Here is a 14,055-nt window from a genome sequence, read left to right as displayed (position 1 = left end):
AGATCAGAAGATGAATCATTCCTTGAATGTATAAGGTCACTCAGAAGACAGCGGGAACTGACTTGGGGATCCAGGTCCAACGACCTTGAACCTTCCAGTTCCATGGCCTCTGGAAGTTGCAAAAGACATGCCCATTTGCAACAGGCTCTCTGTCTCCTGGTCTCCTGGGTCTCCTCAACTCACAGATCCACAAACCCCAACTTGGAAAATAGGGCTCTTGGGAACTCACAATGGCACACTCCTCACAGCAATGTGTGTGTGGTGTGCTTCGGGGAAGGCTGGGCAGAGGTGCACCCTAGGAGGGCCTTGCCACTCTGCACAAAGCACTTGCACCGTACCGCACTCTTTCCCCCACATCCATCTCTCGCCGTGGAGAAGGATGTTCCCCTCTCCGTTTACTAAAGCACGGAAGGTCTGCGATCCCTGCTTAAATGTGTCTTTAGCGAATCACCATCCGCTCAGGAGGCACGCTAAAATCCTCCTTCCAAACAGATACACTGCCCTCCCAAATGGAATTCCGGGGAATCCGTCTTTTCTTATCCTTGCACCCTTGTATTTTATTACCCTGATGAAAACATGTGCAGAACACGTGGAAAGATGGTTGCTTCTCCCACCTACAGCTTCCCTGCTGTTGCAGAATAAAAACCATGAATTTCAAATCAGGTTAGAAACCCCAGCGTCTGGTGGCAGTTCTGAGCTTTTCAGCTGATGCGTCTCCAGTTGTGTTTACCCAACCAGGTGCAAGATCGTACCCCAAAGGGCTTGATGCCAAAAGCCAGGCAATCAAAGCGAGGTGTGGCAGAGGGGAGGCTGGAGCTGAAACTCAGTGGGCCGAATGGCAGCACTTGGCCTTCCACAGGGATGCCCCCCCACCCCCCCGCCGGTGATGAGGGGACAGTTACCTGGGCAGCACTACTCATTACAGGTCTCCATACCAAACGGCTGCTCTTGGGGCAGGGTGGTGATGTCCCCATTCCTCTGTTGAGGGTTTTCTTTGGGGCCATTCCAGAAGAGATAACGTCTTCATACCGATGCCTCCCCCCTGTCTGACATCACTGATCCCCTTGGGGTCTAAGGCAGGCACTGCCGTAACAGCCGGCGGACCATGATTAGGCGGGAAGGCCCCCACCTGGCCTTGCCAAGGACGGGATCTACCACCCACAACGCTAATGTTAGACATTTCATGGGAGGTCTAGGGCAGGGGTCAGGCTCAGAGATTCCTGCCTCCAAGCCTGCTTCCACAGCACACAGAGATAGAGAGGGAGGACCAAGGCAGTCCCTAACAAGGTGAGGCCTCCCTATATGCCTACTCTCCCCATGAATTTAAAAGGGCTAATAAGTTCGAGGAGCATAATCAGCCCCTGAGTAAACAATGCAGGCTTTGGAAATGACTGAGGACACCAAGTGCCCAAGATCCAAAAGCTCTTAGAACGAGTCAGTTAAAAGTACAGAAGCTTCGGTTTACTAAGCAGCCAAGCAAATGAGAAGCGGGCAAACTTATTTTTATCATGACATGAACAGCGGAGGCAAGGTAGGCACAAATCCTCACTCGGCTTCTGCTCAGGCCCACTCCAGGATGAAGCAGAGAGCGGGCGGCGCGCACCGCAGGTGAGACCCACAGACACAGGAACTAACAGTGTCAAGCGCAGGCCAGGAACGTGGGTAGCACGGGGCTAGCGGAGAGCCAAGGGAAGGAAGGAGGAGGCTTTCCTTTATCACAGAAACGCTACCCCTAGAAATACAAATTGGAAAACAAAAGGAGACCACAGAGAGGGTGGGGAAAGGCCAGGTTGAGTGCATCAAGAGCCTGGGGTCATCAAAAGACAAAGGATGTGTATGTTCCTTTAATCCGGGTATGTTTCCAGAAGACCTTAGATGGCATGGAAGTCTCATTACACATTCCATAGAACCCAGTAGTGTTCCTCATCCTATCTTATTTTTTTACTTTTTAAAAAAGATTTTATTTAGGAATGCCTGGGTGGCTCAGTCAGTTAAGCTGCTGCCTTCAGCTCAGGTCATGATCTCAGAGTCCTGGGATCGAGTCCCACATCGGGCTCCTTGCTCGGGGGGAGCCTGTTTCTCTGCCTCTGCCTGCCACTTTGCCTGCTTGTGCTCTCTCTCTCTCTCTGACAAACAAATAAATAAAATCTTTAAAAATAAATAAATAAAAAGATTTTATTTATTTATTTAAGAGAGAGAGGATGAACTGGGGAAGGGGCAAAAAGGGAGGGAGAGGGAGACACAGACCCCCTGTGAGCAGGGAGCCCGATGCCTGGCTGATTCCAGGACCCTGGGATCATGGTCTGAGCTGAAGTCAGATGCTTAACCAACTGAGCCATCCAGGTGCTCCCCATCTTATTTTAATGATCACTCTTCAGAACTCCAAGCCAAGACCAAATTATGACTTTTGAAGACATTTCATAGGTGCATTGCAATAAAAACAAATATAATCTTTGACTCTAAAAGTTCATGGTTGGGTTTTTTTTTTTTTTCTGATTTTAGAAGATATCCAAACATTTTCATGGGCTGCCAAAAGTACTGTGAGCACCACACTCTGTTTTCTTGGCCTGATGGCCCTAAGCAACCATGCTACCTACTCCCACATTCCATTCAACAAATATTTACTGAGCATCTACTATGAATCTGGCATTTTTAAGGCAGTGAAAAAAACATAGTTCCTGCTTTCACAGAGCTTACCTTTAGAGGGAGAAGACAGAAATAAACAAATAAACCAGTAAATATATAACATGTCAGATGGTGATCAGTAATATAAGAAAACTAAAGGTAGAGGGGAAATGGGAGTAAGGGGGTGAGGCTGATATTTTATATGGGTTGATGAATAAAACCTCACTGATAGATTGATCAGGTCACACTTGAGCAGAGACCTGAAGGAAGGGAGAGCATGAGTCATGAAGACACCTGAGGAAGAGCCTTCCTGGTCAAGGGAGCCATCAGTGCAAGGGCCCTGTGGCAGCAACATGCCTTGTGTGTTTAAGAACAGCGAGAGGGCCATGCAGCTGGAAGGAAAGAGTGGAAGACAGTAATATGAGAGAGGTAGCAAAGGCTGAAGTCATTTTCTCTGAATGACGAGGGGGCTGATAGAAGGGTTCTGGGAGGGACGGCCATGGTCTGTCTTACTCTGACATGGCACCCAGCCCATGCATCTATTTATTGGCTCTATTTATTGAGCTACTATCCTGTAGCAGGCATCATCAGCCACTGCATTAAGGATTTCCATCTCCTCTACTGAAATTAATCCTTGTTTAACAGAGTGGCTCAGGCATCAGACACCTGTGTCCTAGTGTTGACAGGTAGGAATAGAGAAGAGCTGGCTTCCTTTGGCTGGTCTCTGTTAAAACTGAGTGGGGGCTATTTCTCCTATGTGTACTTCTATGAAGAGAAACTGGTAGACAATTTATATATATATAAAACAATAATTATATCACAATATATATTATTATATATAACATATAAATTATATATAACATATATAAATATAATTATAATATATAAGTATTATATATTTATTAACATAAATTAACTATATAAAATATTATATATAATTATAATATATAATAATACAATATATAGTATATTATGTTATATGATGTTTATTTGATACCACTCAGGAATTCTGAAAAAGGCGGCACTGGGAAATGCCAACCTTCTTTGCTAAACCTTTTGCAAAAAAGAGGAAAGGCAATGGCCTCTGAGAAGATTCAAACTGGATCTGAAAGCATCGTACAGCCCTTATCTTTGCTGGACTTTGTCAGTAGGTGACAGAAGCAGATGCACCCCATTATGTCAAACAGCCACAGAGCCCATTGAAAAGGTTGGCAAACCCCATGCCAGAAGATTCTATACCAGCAACGTTTGGGGCTTGATATTCCCTGATTAATGCAATTCTCAAAGCTTATTCCCGCTTGTTGGCTAAAGAGAATAATAACAGGAAAAACACTTCTATCACACATAATTAATAAGTAATTGCCCAATTTTAATGCAATGCTTTCAAAATACCTGATACCCATAACACACAAACGACTGCAGTAGACTGGCTGAGGAAACGGCCTTGATTATCCACTCATTCCTGATTCTATGATTTTTAAAATGTGATTTTGCAGACCTTCCATCCAGAAGTGAAGTGTCTTTCCCCACCCTTGTTTCTGGGCTGGTCCTGTGGCTCCAAGACTAAGCCTTAAGAGACTTTGTATACCCTACCACCAACAGGAAAAACAATCCCAAATATTCTGCCAGACACTGAGAGACCATATGGATGTGTCAGGCCAGTCATCTCCGCTGAGGCATGAAAGATTTAAGAAATATAAGATTAGCAAAAGCCACCTTACCCAAGCTAAGATTAGCAAAAGCCATCTTACCCACTTACCAGAGGGAGCCCAGGTGAGCCCATCCTAAACTGTCAACCACAGAACTATAAGCCAGATACATGGTTGTATAAGGTCCCTAAGTTTTAGGCTATTTGGTTATACAGCAACACCTAACTGATAACAATGCCTGATACGTTATGGTGATATCACTAAGATTTTTCTGAAGGGCTTTATACCTTTGGTCTATACTTTGCAATGGGGGCCCCAATCATGCCATTGCTAAGCACTACACACAGTGGCAAGTCATTCTTCAATTATTACAATGGGATGATTTAAACAGGATGATGATTTACAAGATCCCTTGAGAACAATGCTTTGGGTAATTCCCGGTCATGCTCCCAAACCATGATCTCCTGCTATGCAACTTTCTCTTAAAAATATGCCACAATCCTCATGGCTCAGGACGATTGCCCAGCCAATTTTATGTGTCAAGGACAGAAAGATCACCAGGTAAATCGGTCTGAATTCTCCCTTACCTGCCACATCCCTCTGGCCGGCTGGTCTCAGCACAGGAAAGCCACCAGCAAACAGATCTCCCAGGCTTGGGGGTGTGCTTCCGCCTCGAGAGTTTGCAGACCCTCCTCCTTCTTTGTTGGTTCCTTTAGAGCCTTTCAGAGAAGAGGCAAGTAGATGACGACTTCTGAGCAGAGCGGAGCAGCCTGGTCTCAGTCCGGGCCGTGATCCAACAGCACCCAGGGGAGCCTTCCCGTCCTCCCACCTCCAGCCCTTCCCTCCTAGTGGGCATCTTTCCCAAACCCCTCTGCCCGGTTACCCCGCAGACTCCTGTGCTCACGCCTGTCTACTACTCTCTCTGGATTCACCCAGGAACTGACCATTGGTAGCCGAGCACCCTGAAAAATGACCCAAACAAAGGGACCTAAATACTGCCATTCCACTGATGCCGGAGGGGGAACTGGCAGCACCTTCCAAATGCGAGCACCCAAACATTGTAGGTGTAGTGCCAGCCCTATTTTCAACTCGACTGTTGTGGGAGGACCAGACAGAGAAAACCCATGGATTTAGTTCAGTCAGTAATTGTAACTTCTCGTCCACAGAGTCTGGCCCAGGACTACAAGCAGGAAGGGAAGGTCTGCAATGATTGATGCTTTGGCATTTTCCTTCTCCATCTCACCAGCTCTTACTCCCTGAGCCCTGCACCCTTCCCTGCATCTTTTTTTCTTGTGAAACCCTGTGGGAGAGGTGTCCCTGAGCCCTGCACCCTTCCCTGCATCTTTTCTTCTTGTGAAACCCTGGCGGAGAGGTGTCTGTAATGCCAGCCTTCCAGATGTGTGTGATGACCAACTCCATGCTACGAGAAGGCATTCGGCATAGACAAGAATGCCTAGAAAGAAATGTTCACAGCCTGGGGCTAACTTGCGCAGAGGTATCAGGGCACAGTGCCCACTGGTGGATGAATGTGTTCAGATTATTCTGAGTATTTATATATATTACCTATTGACTGGAATGATTAGGGAGTGAGTGTTCCAATCAGATGGGTTTATCTGGTAATTGGGCTTAACCAATTAGTGGGTCTCCTGGAAACTAATTTTTATTGCAATTATTGAAAATACTTCTTAAAGTAACTTATGTATCCTTGTATATGAAAATATATAATTATAGACACTAGATACAATTACATTTTTAGGACAATCTTTGAGAATTACCATCATATGCATCATTGAAAACTATATGAAGACATAACAACAGATGACATTGATAAATAATTCTGCATAAATTATTTCAACCTTCAGCAATCGTGACCAAAAAAAAAAAAAAAAAGAAAGAAAGAAAGAAAGAAAAAGCAATTATCACTACCTCCCACATTTTGTAGCTGAGTGGACTGAATCTCAGAGAAATTCCCAGATACACCTGGTAGCAGACTCGGGACTCAGTCTGGGGACATCTTTTTTCCTTGCGAACACGATTTGGCACACTTTAATGTTGAGACTTCAATTTTTCTCTCTTTGAGGACTAGGTGGGTGCAGGGTCAGTGATCGTTAGAGGGTATCCCACCATGGATGAACACAGACCGGAATATCCGGACGATGGAATAGTCATCGACAGTAAGAAGGCGCACCCGACAGCTTGGATGAACTTGGAAAACATTATGCTAAGTGAAGGAGCCAGTCCCCAAAGGCCACATATCGTATGATTCTATTCACATCAATATCCCAAAGACACAAACCCACGGAGACACACAGTAGACTGAGAAGCTGCCGGGGACTGGCGGAATGGGGAGTGACATGTCATGGGCATGGGGTCTCCTTTCGGGGTGATGAAAATGTTCTGAAACTAGACTGACGTGATGGTTGCAACCACATTGTGAATGTACAAATGCCACCGAAATGGACCCTTAAAATAGCTAAGACGGTGAATTTCATATTACGTGTATTTTTTTTAAAATTTTTTTTAAAGATTTTATTTATTTGACACAGAGAGAGAGATCACAAGCAGGCAGAGAAGCAGGTAGAGAGAGAGAAGCAGGCTCCCCTCCAAGCAGAGAGCCCAACGCGGGGCTCGATCCCAGGACCCTGAGATCACGACCTGAGCCAAAGGCAGAGAGGCTTAACCCACCGAGCCACCCAGGTGCCCCATCATATTATGTGTATTTTGTCACCATTAAAAGAAATAGTTATCCCACCATGGTTTTACTTGTTTGTTTAGCATCTGAATAGTGGTAGAAGATAGGCTCTAAACCATCTGCAGACCTGGAAAGGGAGCTCTGACTCTCACCCACATGGCCTGTACATTGTGCAAGTCTGCGATGGCCCAAAGTGCGTCCTGGGTAGCAAGTGTGGCCCCTGGCCTGAGCTAGCCAGAGGTGCCTGGCTGAGGCCCATGTGGTCTGCCCTTGATGCACGTCAAGCCCGGCCCAGCAGCTCACTTACTCTCAATCTGTGGGGCACTGCGGTCATTGATCTGCGTGACTTTCCGTAGGCGAGTTCCTTGCTGGATATCAGCCAACAGGGCACTCCGACCTTTGGGGTCTGCCTTCCTCAAGTTGGAAGTGTCTGTACCTACCTGTAAGGGAATAAGAGGGATTTGATTATAACCGCATATAATACCGTAATCTGCTTTTTGCTAGTACAACTTCCTCGTGTCCACTCCCTTTTCCCTACAAAAGTCTTTCAATGTGTAGAGCTCCTTGGGGCTCTTTTCTATCTGCTAGATGGGATGCTGGCTGATATCATGAATCACTGGATAAAATCAGATCTTTAAAATTTGCTCAGTCGAATATTGTTTTTGAACACTTCCGCCGTAGTTTGGGATGACACAGCAGGGGTGTCCATGGGCTCGCGGAAACAGGGAGCGCCAGAAAGAACAAACACAGGTTGGTGGCAAATAAGGGCAGGGGTAGGACTGTACTGGGAGACACAGCCTGGAGGAAACACAGAAGGTCTACACCATGTGCACGGGGTCCTGGTTAAACAGTTCTCGGAGCCAGAAATACTTTTTAGCACCTGCTGTATGAGAGGTACCATGTGTCTTTGGCTTTCAGCTGAAATACCACGACTTCAGAAGCTTTTTCTAACCCTCCAGTCTAAGTAAGCTCCCCCCTCACCACCACCCCGTGTTCTCTCTTAGGGTACCATCTTCTTTTGTCTTCTGCCATTTCTATCACTTTGTATAAACGTCTATGTATCTTTCCTTGTGGAAAATGGCCATTCTTGGTTACGTATTTAAGGTTTGCCACTCCCCCACCCACCACTACCGACCAGGACTCTGTATCAGGAGAAAGATCTTGTTTGTTTTGTTCACAAAGGCATTTCTAGAGAGTGTAATAGGATCTGTCTGCAGATAACGCCTATCTGCAGTGAAGGCCAGACGAATGGATGGGTGAGTGAACCAGACCCCGGATATACAGATACGCTGGCCTTGCCTTTAGGGACACATGTGTGTGCCAGGACCACAGGACCCACGTGCACGGAACGGAGCCACTACAGAACGCAGCACATGACGTAAGCCCTACGGAGAGCACGGCCACCGAGACTTCAGAAACAGCCATACCCGTCAAGCCCCAAGGAAGATACGAGGCGTTAAGACGGTCCTTGAAGTATAGATAGGCTTTACAAATCCTTGCTGTAGCCGTTTTCTGTTCAGCAAAGGACAATTCAGCTGTGTTGACGACATAGTCAAAGACCGCAGGGTCACAGGCTAGAAGCAAGGGCAGTTGCGGTTTTAGCTCCAATGTCCTGAGCGTGCATTTTCAGACTGACTTTACCGTTCTGGTGAGACATCTTCCGAGAGCTTTGAAGGGCACACGCTTCAAAGCTGGATTCTTGTTGCTGGGAAACAAGCTTTTTGAGCCCATGAGGGGAGGGGCTCATGCAGAGCAATAAGCAAAGGGGCACAATCCAAGTGATACACGTTTTTTAGAATGCATTGGTTTTTTTTTTGTTTTTTTGTTTGTTTGTTTTTTAAAGATTTTATTTATTTATTTGTTTGTCAGAGACTGAGAGAGAGAGAGAGAGATCACAAGCAGGCAGACTGGCAGGCAGAGGTGGAGAGGGAAGCAGGCTCCCCGCTGAGCAAGGAGTCCGATGCGGGACTCGATCCCAGACCCTGGGATCGTGACCTGAGCCGAAGGCAGCGGCTTAACCCACTGAGCCACCCAGGCATCCCTAGAATGCATTGTTAATGCACATGTACAACAGGGAATTTCTCATACAACATGCTTTTAAAATGAATCTCTATAGAAACCATTAATATCAAGAAATCATTTTAAACTGCAAAGTTTTAAGATCTTGAAAGTCTCTCATTTTATTTATAAGTAGTTAATGACAAGAATAAAGAGCCAACAGAAATATCATGACCCTAGTCGACAGGGTATGAACATTTTTGCAAAAATCTAGCATTACAATCTGAGGCATGTGTTAGGGTCAGGGATTAGGGGGACAGGGTGCTTTGTCTCTTTCTTCCTAGTTACAAGGTAAATCACCCACTGAATTATGATGATGGTCATGGCCCAACTCAGGGACAGACTTGGGGAAGGCAAAGGTTAGAATGGCGTGTCCTTCTGCTTAAAGAAGCAGCTGGACCCATGAACAAACCTTATAGCTAATAATCCTGGGGTGGGAGTGAGTCATCCATCTAATTTAAACTTGACTATTTATTACCCAAATGTATCCCCTATTCCCCAACCTTGCCCATCCCAAGCTTTTCAGGTGAAGGCTATGAAGAAGGCTCTATGTCCTCGGAATAATTATTCTAATTTGAGTATCTACTTAGCCCAGTCCTCAATAGGTTCTTGATGACTCAACATCACAGATTTGTTGATAAGCATCTTCCAAATCAGCAGGAAGATATGGCGAGTCATACCATGCGTACACGTTGGAGTTCAATTGGCTGGACTAAATTGAATATTCTTCCTCTGACTTCTTGGGAGTCCTTTCCTGATGCACTGTCTGCCCTGATGACTTTCCACTAGAGGGCTCTCCCTCCCCTGATACTGAGATGGTATTGGTCAAGCCTCTCCTGTGAGGTCAAGAACCAGGAACCTCGGGGCTAGGGTGACCTAGATTTAGGCTTAATGGGTTTTGTGCAAAAGGACATCTAAGGACATATTCGTTTGCACACTGAAAACTGTATTACACAGTGAGCATCATTTCTACTTCACCTGCAATATATATTTTTTTAACAATCCACACATAATTTGCTTTCTTAAAAAACCCCAAGAAGTCTTGTTACTGTGGTTACAGGATACAGAAACAGAAAAGAGATTTCCAGATATTCACTTGTTCTTTTATTCTATGCAAATACTGGTTACTAGCAACTTCACTGAAAGTATAGTCGACAGAGAGAAGGCCACTCCTGGACACTTTTCCTGTGGTACTACATCCACCAAACTTGCCTTCCTCACCGCGCATGCACACGCACGTGTGCAAACACACACACACTCAGGAAACCGAAACATTGCTTCAGGTTTGTTCTTGTTCTTTCTCAACATTGCTGTTGAGTGCAACAATCTGTTAAGTTCTGCATAAACCTTTTGTGGACTCAGTTTCCCCATAGTGAGCTCCAGATGGAACAGTGTGGATCCTGAAAAGATGGAAATAGCAGAATAACAATGCAAATGAGCCCACCCTGAGCCATCCAAAGGCTGAAGAACTGAAGTGAACCAGTAAAGACAAAAACTGTTAGAACTGACAGTTCTAACGGAGCCAAGGGTGGGAAGTATCTGTTCTCCATCTTGATAAACCAGAAACGCTTCTGCATGTCCCTTCGTCATCCCAGCAGATGAGTTGATCTGGTTTCAGTGTGGTTGGGGGTGTGTGTGTGTGCGGGGGGGATGGCAGTCCAGCCTAGAAAAATGCGTGTCCTGCTGTTCGTCACACTGTCACCATATGCTGGCCATTCCTGCATCTGTTTGATTCATACTGATTTCTGTGAGAAACACTAATAAAAAAATCCAGCCGGTTAATCCAAACCTAGCAGGTTGTTTGTCTCAAGGATGATCTAAACCCCATCATCTTCATACAATTTCAGCTTTGCACCTTCCAAAAGGTACATTCTTCACTATGGTTGTTAAACCTAAATTTAGTTCTCAGGTTTCCAGGCACACAGCCTGCTCACTCCCTTGGCCCTCAGCCCACTCCTGTTTTCCACCCTTGGGGGCCGACAGCTCTCAGAGGCCAGGGTACTTGGATTTCAGGACCAAACCTGAGCCCCCAGGCCAGCCTGACTAGCACTGCCTCCCCCCTGCCACAACCATCTTGCCGGAGGAGAACACAGAGAGCCTGGGATCCGGAAGACAGACGTGAAATATTTCCAGAGAAAACTGACGCCGTGTTCCCTACACCCCAAATGTGCTGCTGAAGGGAGGCTGTTCCAGAATGAAGGGTACTGGGAACTAACAGTGTTAGGTCTCATTTTTAGAAATCCAAATATGCAATTAAAATCCACAGCAAAAAGAACGGACCCTGTAAGCTTCTTTTCTATAGCCTGGTTTCCTGAACAACTGCACGCAGGCCGCGACGTTCCCTAAAGTACCAGCCGCCTCCCACAGTGCCACTTCCCATTCCGGGAGGGTGAAAATGGCACGACAGGTCCAAAACGGAGCCACCTGCCCCTCCAAGAGGGCAAACCAAGACTTAATTATAGTTTCCTCCCCTCCCAGCAATGTGACCTTTACCCAGTCAATCTGAGTTGACCCCAGTTGTGTGACTGATCTCTGCCCTTCACTTTATCTAAAATAGTCTTTTCTTTTATTACTTCCCTCTCCCACCCCCTTTCTCCCTTTATTTATTTATTTATTTAAGATTTTATTTATCTATTTGAGAGAGAGCACGAACAGGTGGAGGGGGCAGAGGTGCCCAAAAGAACCAGCCAGGTGCCTCAAATGGAAGGCTTTTAAAGGCAGTAAGGGCTTGAGGGTGGGACGGGGCAGGGGTGTCTGGGTGGCTCAGTCATTTGAGTGTCTGCCTTTGGCTCAGGTCATGATCTCAGGGTCCTGGGATCGAGTCTTGTGTCTTCTGGCTCCCTGCTCAACAGGGAGCCTGTTTCTTCCTCAGTCCCTCCCCCTGCTTTCCCTCTCTCTCTCTCTCTGTCAAGTAAATAAATAAAAATCTTAAAAAAAAAAAAAAAAAAAAACCACCTTCCATATGGTACAACTCCCAGACTTCCCTTCTGTTTGCTAGATGGGATGCTCCTTGAATCCTGAATTGTTGAGTACAGTCAATTAGATCTTTAAGCTTACCCAGATGAATTCTGTGTTTTAAAAAAAGGCAAAGAAGCATCAGGGCCTTTCCGTTGGAACTCTAGGTGTGTCTGTTCCCATTCTCTATATCCTCAGAGAAATGACTCCTCTGGAATGACTGGCTACTGGGTGCCTGCAGCCCTTCTTGGACCTTCCCTCTTCCCCATTCCCTACAGCTGCTCAATCACAAACTCCTACCGATTCTTCCTGAGTGATTTCTTCATAATCTGGCTCCTCTTCTCCATCCCTGCAATGCTGACTTAATGTGGGTGGTGGGGTTCGACGCCGGCTGCCTCCAAATATGCCACTTTGGCATGTTGGTAATTTTGAATTAAAATTACATAAGAAACAGCCAATGCAAGGACACTGACTATCCTTTGTTCCCCTGTTAGTGGGAAAGAAGTTCCCCATGTGAAAAGTAACCCCCTTGTACCAGGAGGAAAGGAGACGTTCTTAGCCCCAGAGATAGGAATTCCAAGGCCAAGAGGGTTATATAAACAAACCTTGTTACTTCTTTGCTAATTTACTACCCCAAGTCCAAACTTCTTTGTCTTCTCAATACTTTAATTTTTTTTTTTTTTTTTTTTTTTTTTTTTTTTGAGAGAGAGAGAGCACACACGGGGTGGGGCAAGGGCGGGGGAGAGGGAGAGGAAGAAAGAGAATTTTAAGGGTCTCACAACCCTGAGATCATGACCTGAGCTGAAATCAAGTGCCAGCCACTTAACCAACTGAGCCACCCAGGCGTCAACGTCTTGTCAACTCTTTACAAATACACTGTTTCTTTGTCTAAAAGGTCTAAAAGCTGCCTGCTTTGGTCACTTCTTTGAATCTCCTATGTCTATGAGCTCCTATACATACAAAATACATTTTTCTCCTGTTACTCTGTCTTATGTCAATTTAATTATCAAAGAACCTAGAGGGGGAAAAAGGGAAAATTACCCTCCCCTCCCCCCACCGGCCAGCATCACCTTGGGATCCCATCACCTGGCCTTCATGCCTCCTGTCTTACTGCTCTCCTCTACTCGGCTCTCAGAATGACCTGAATAAGAGCCATGTTACTTATCATGTCCCTCCCCACCGTAAAACTTTCCCTGGCTCCCACTGCCTCAGGAGTAAGTTCAAATCCCTTCACATTGTGCAAGGCTCTCCATTTCTCAGGCACTCCATGCTTGAGCTCACCTCTGGACCTTAGCTGGAGCTAATCTCTTTTGCTCCTTTTACGCTTGTCTTTTGGATCGGACCTCTGATCCTTGACGTCCGGGTGAAGAGCCCCTTTTTGTTCCTCGAGCAACATGTTTGCCCTCAGCAGAGCACCTGCCACCCAGACATGTCACTCGGCTCAAAACTTGCAATGTTTTTCCATATCACTTGGGATACAAAATTCAAAGACCTCATTCATATGGTCTGCTGGGCTTAACTGTACTTCCGTATGCTATCCTGAGTTTAACTACCAATGCCGGCCTTTATCTGTCCACACCAGTGTTTTCAAGGAGTTCCACTGTCTAGCAATCCCTCTCTAACTGCAAGCTGTACTTGTGGTACTTGTTTTTAGCAATTCTGAGAATTTTGATTTTAATATGAATTCCAAGGCCCTTCAGTAGGGAATAATCAGATGGAAACGGAAGCATATAGGCTGGGAATGGAAAGACAGCAATAAAGAAATGCGGAGAAAGAGGGATCTGAAGGATGTACAAACAGGGCCCACGGGTGGGTTGTAGAGGCAGGGATTAGATTAAACTCTACTGGAGCCATGAATTTTAAAAGGCAGTCAATTTATGGATTGTGGATTAGACATTGGACAAAAACATACCTTTAAATTCATGTAATAGTTATTTTATCTGCATCATAGCTAAATGAATTTGTAAGTAGTTCATAGGAATTGCTGGAGAGAGGAACCCTGAAAAGAGGGCAAATAGAAATCAGTAGAGCAATCTTAGTTATTGGTTATTAGTATTGGTAATTAATATGTCTCAG

The 14,055-nt window shown here is 45.6% G+C and overlaps 1 protein-coding gene across 1 annotated transcript in view; it reads right to left on the bottom strand.

The window, feature by feature from the left end:
• LOC111147292 (WAS/WASL interacting protein family member 3) overlaps nucleotides 1-13,375 on the bottom strand; it is a 31,437-nt gene extending 18,062 nt beyond the window's left edge. The window contains exons 1-4 of the mRNA XM_022503249.1: nucleotides 13,303-13,375; nucleotides 8,356-8,540; nucleotides 7,274-7,406; nucleotides 4,862-4,993 (exon numbers count right to left, since the gene is read on the bottom strand). Coding sequence (XP_022358957.1) covers nucleotides 4,862-4,993; nucleotides 7,274-7,406; nucleotides 8,356-8,540; nucleotides 13,303-13,375 — 523 coding nt within the window. The remainder of the gene's footprint in view (nucleotides 1-4,861; nucleotides 4,994-7,273; nucleotides 7,407-8,355; nucleotides 8,541-13,302) is intronic.
• Nucleotides 13,376-14,055: the final 680 nt, after the last annotated feature.

Source organism: Enhydra lutris, unplaced genomic scaffold (assembly GCF_002288905.1).
Source record: "Enhydra lutris kenyoni isolate GAN:26980312 unplaced genomic scaffold, ASM228890v2 scaffoldscaffold16, whole genome shotgun sequence".
NCBI classification, from domain to species: domain Eukaryota; kingdom Metazoa; phylum Chordata; class Mammalia; order Carnivora; family Mustelidae; genus Enhydra; species Enhydra lutris.
The sequence above is the reverse complement of the archived record's forward strand: the minus strand, read 5'-3'. Positions and strand labels throughout refer to the sequence as shown.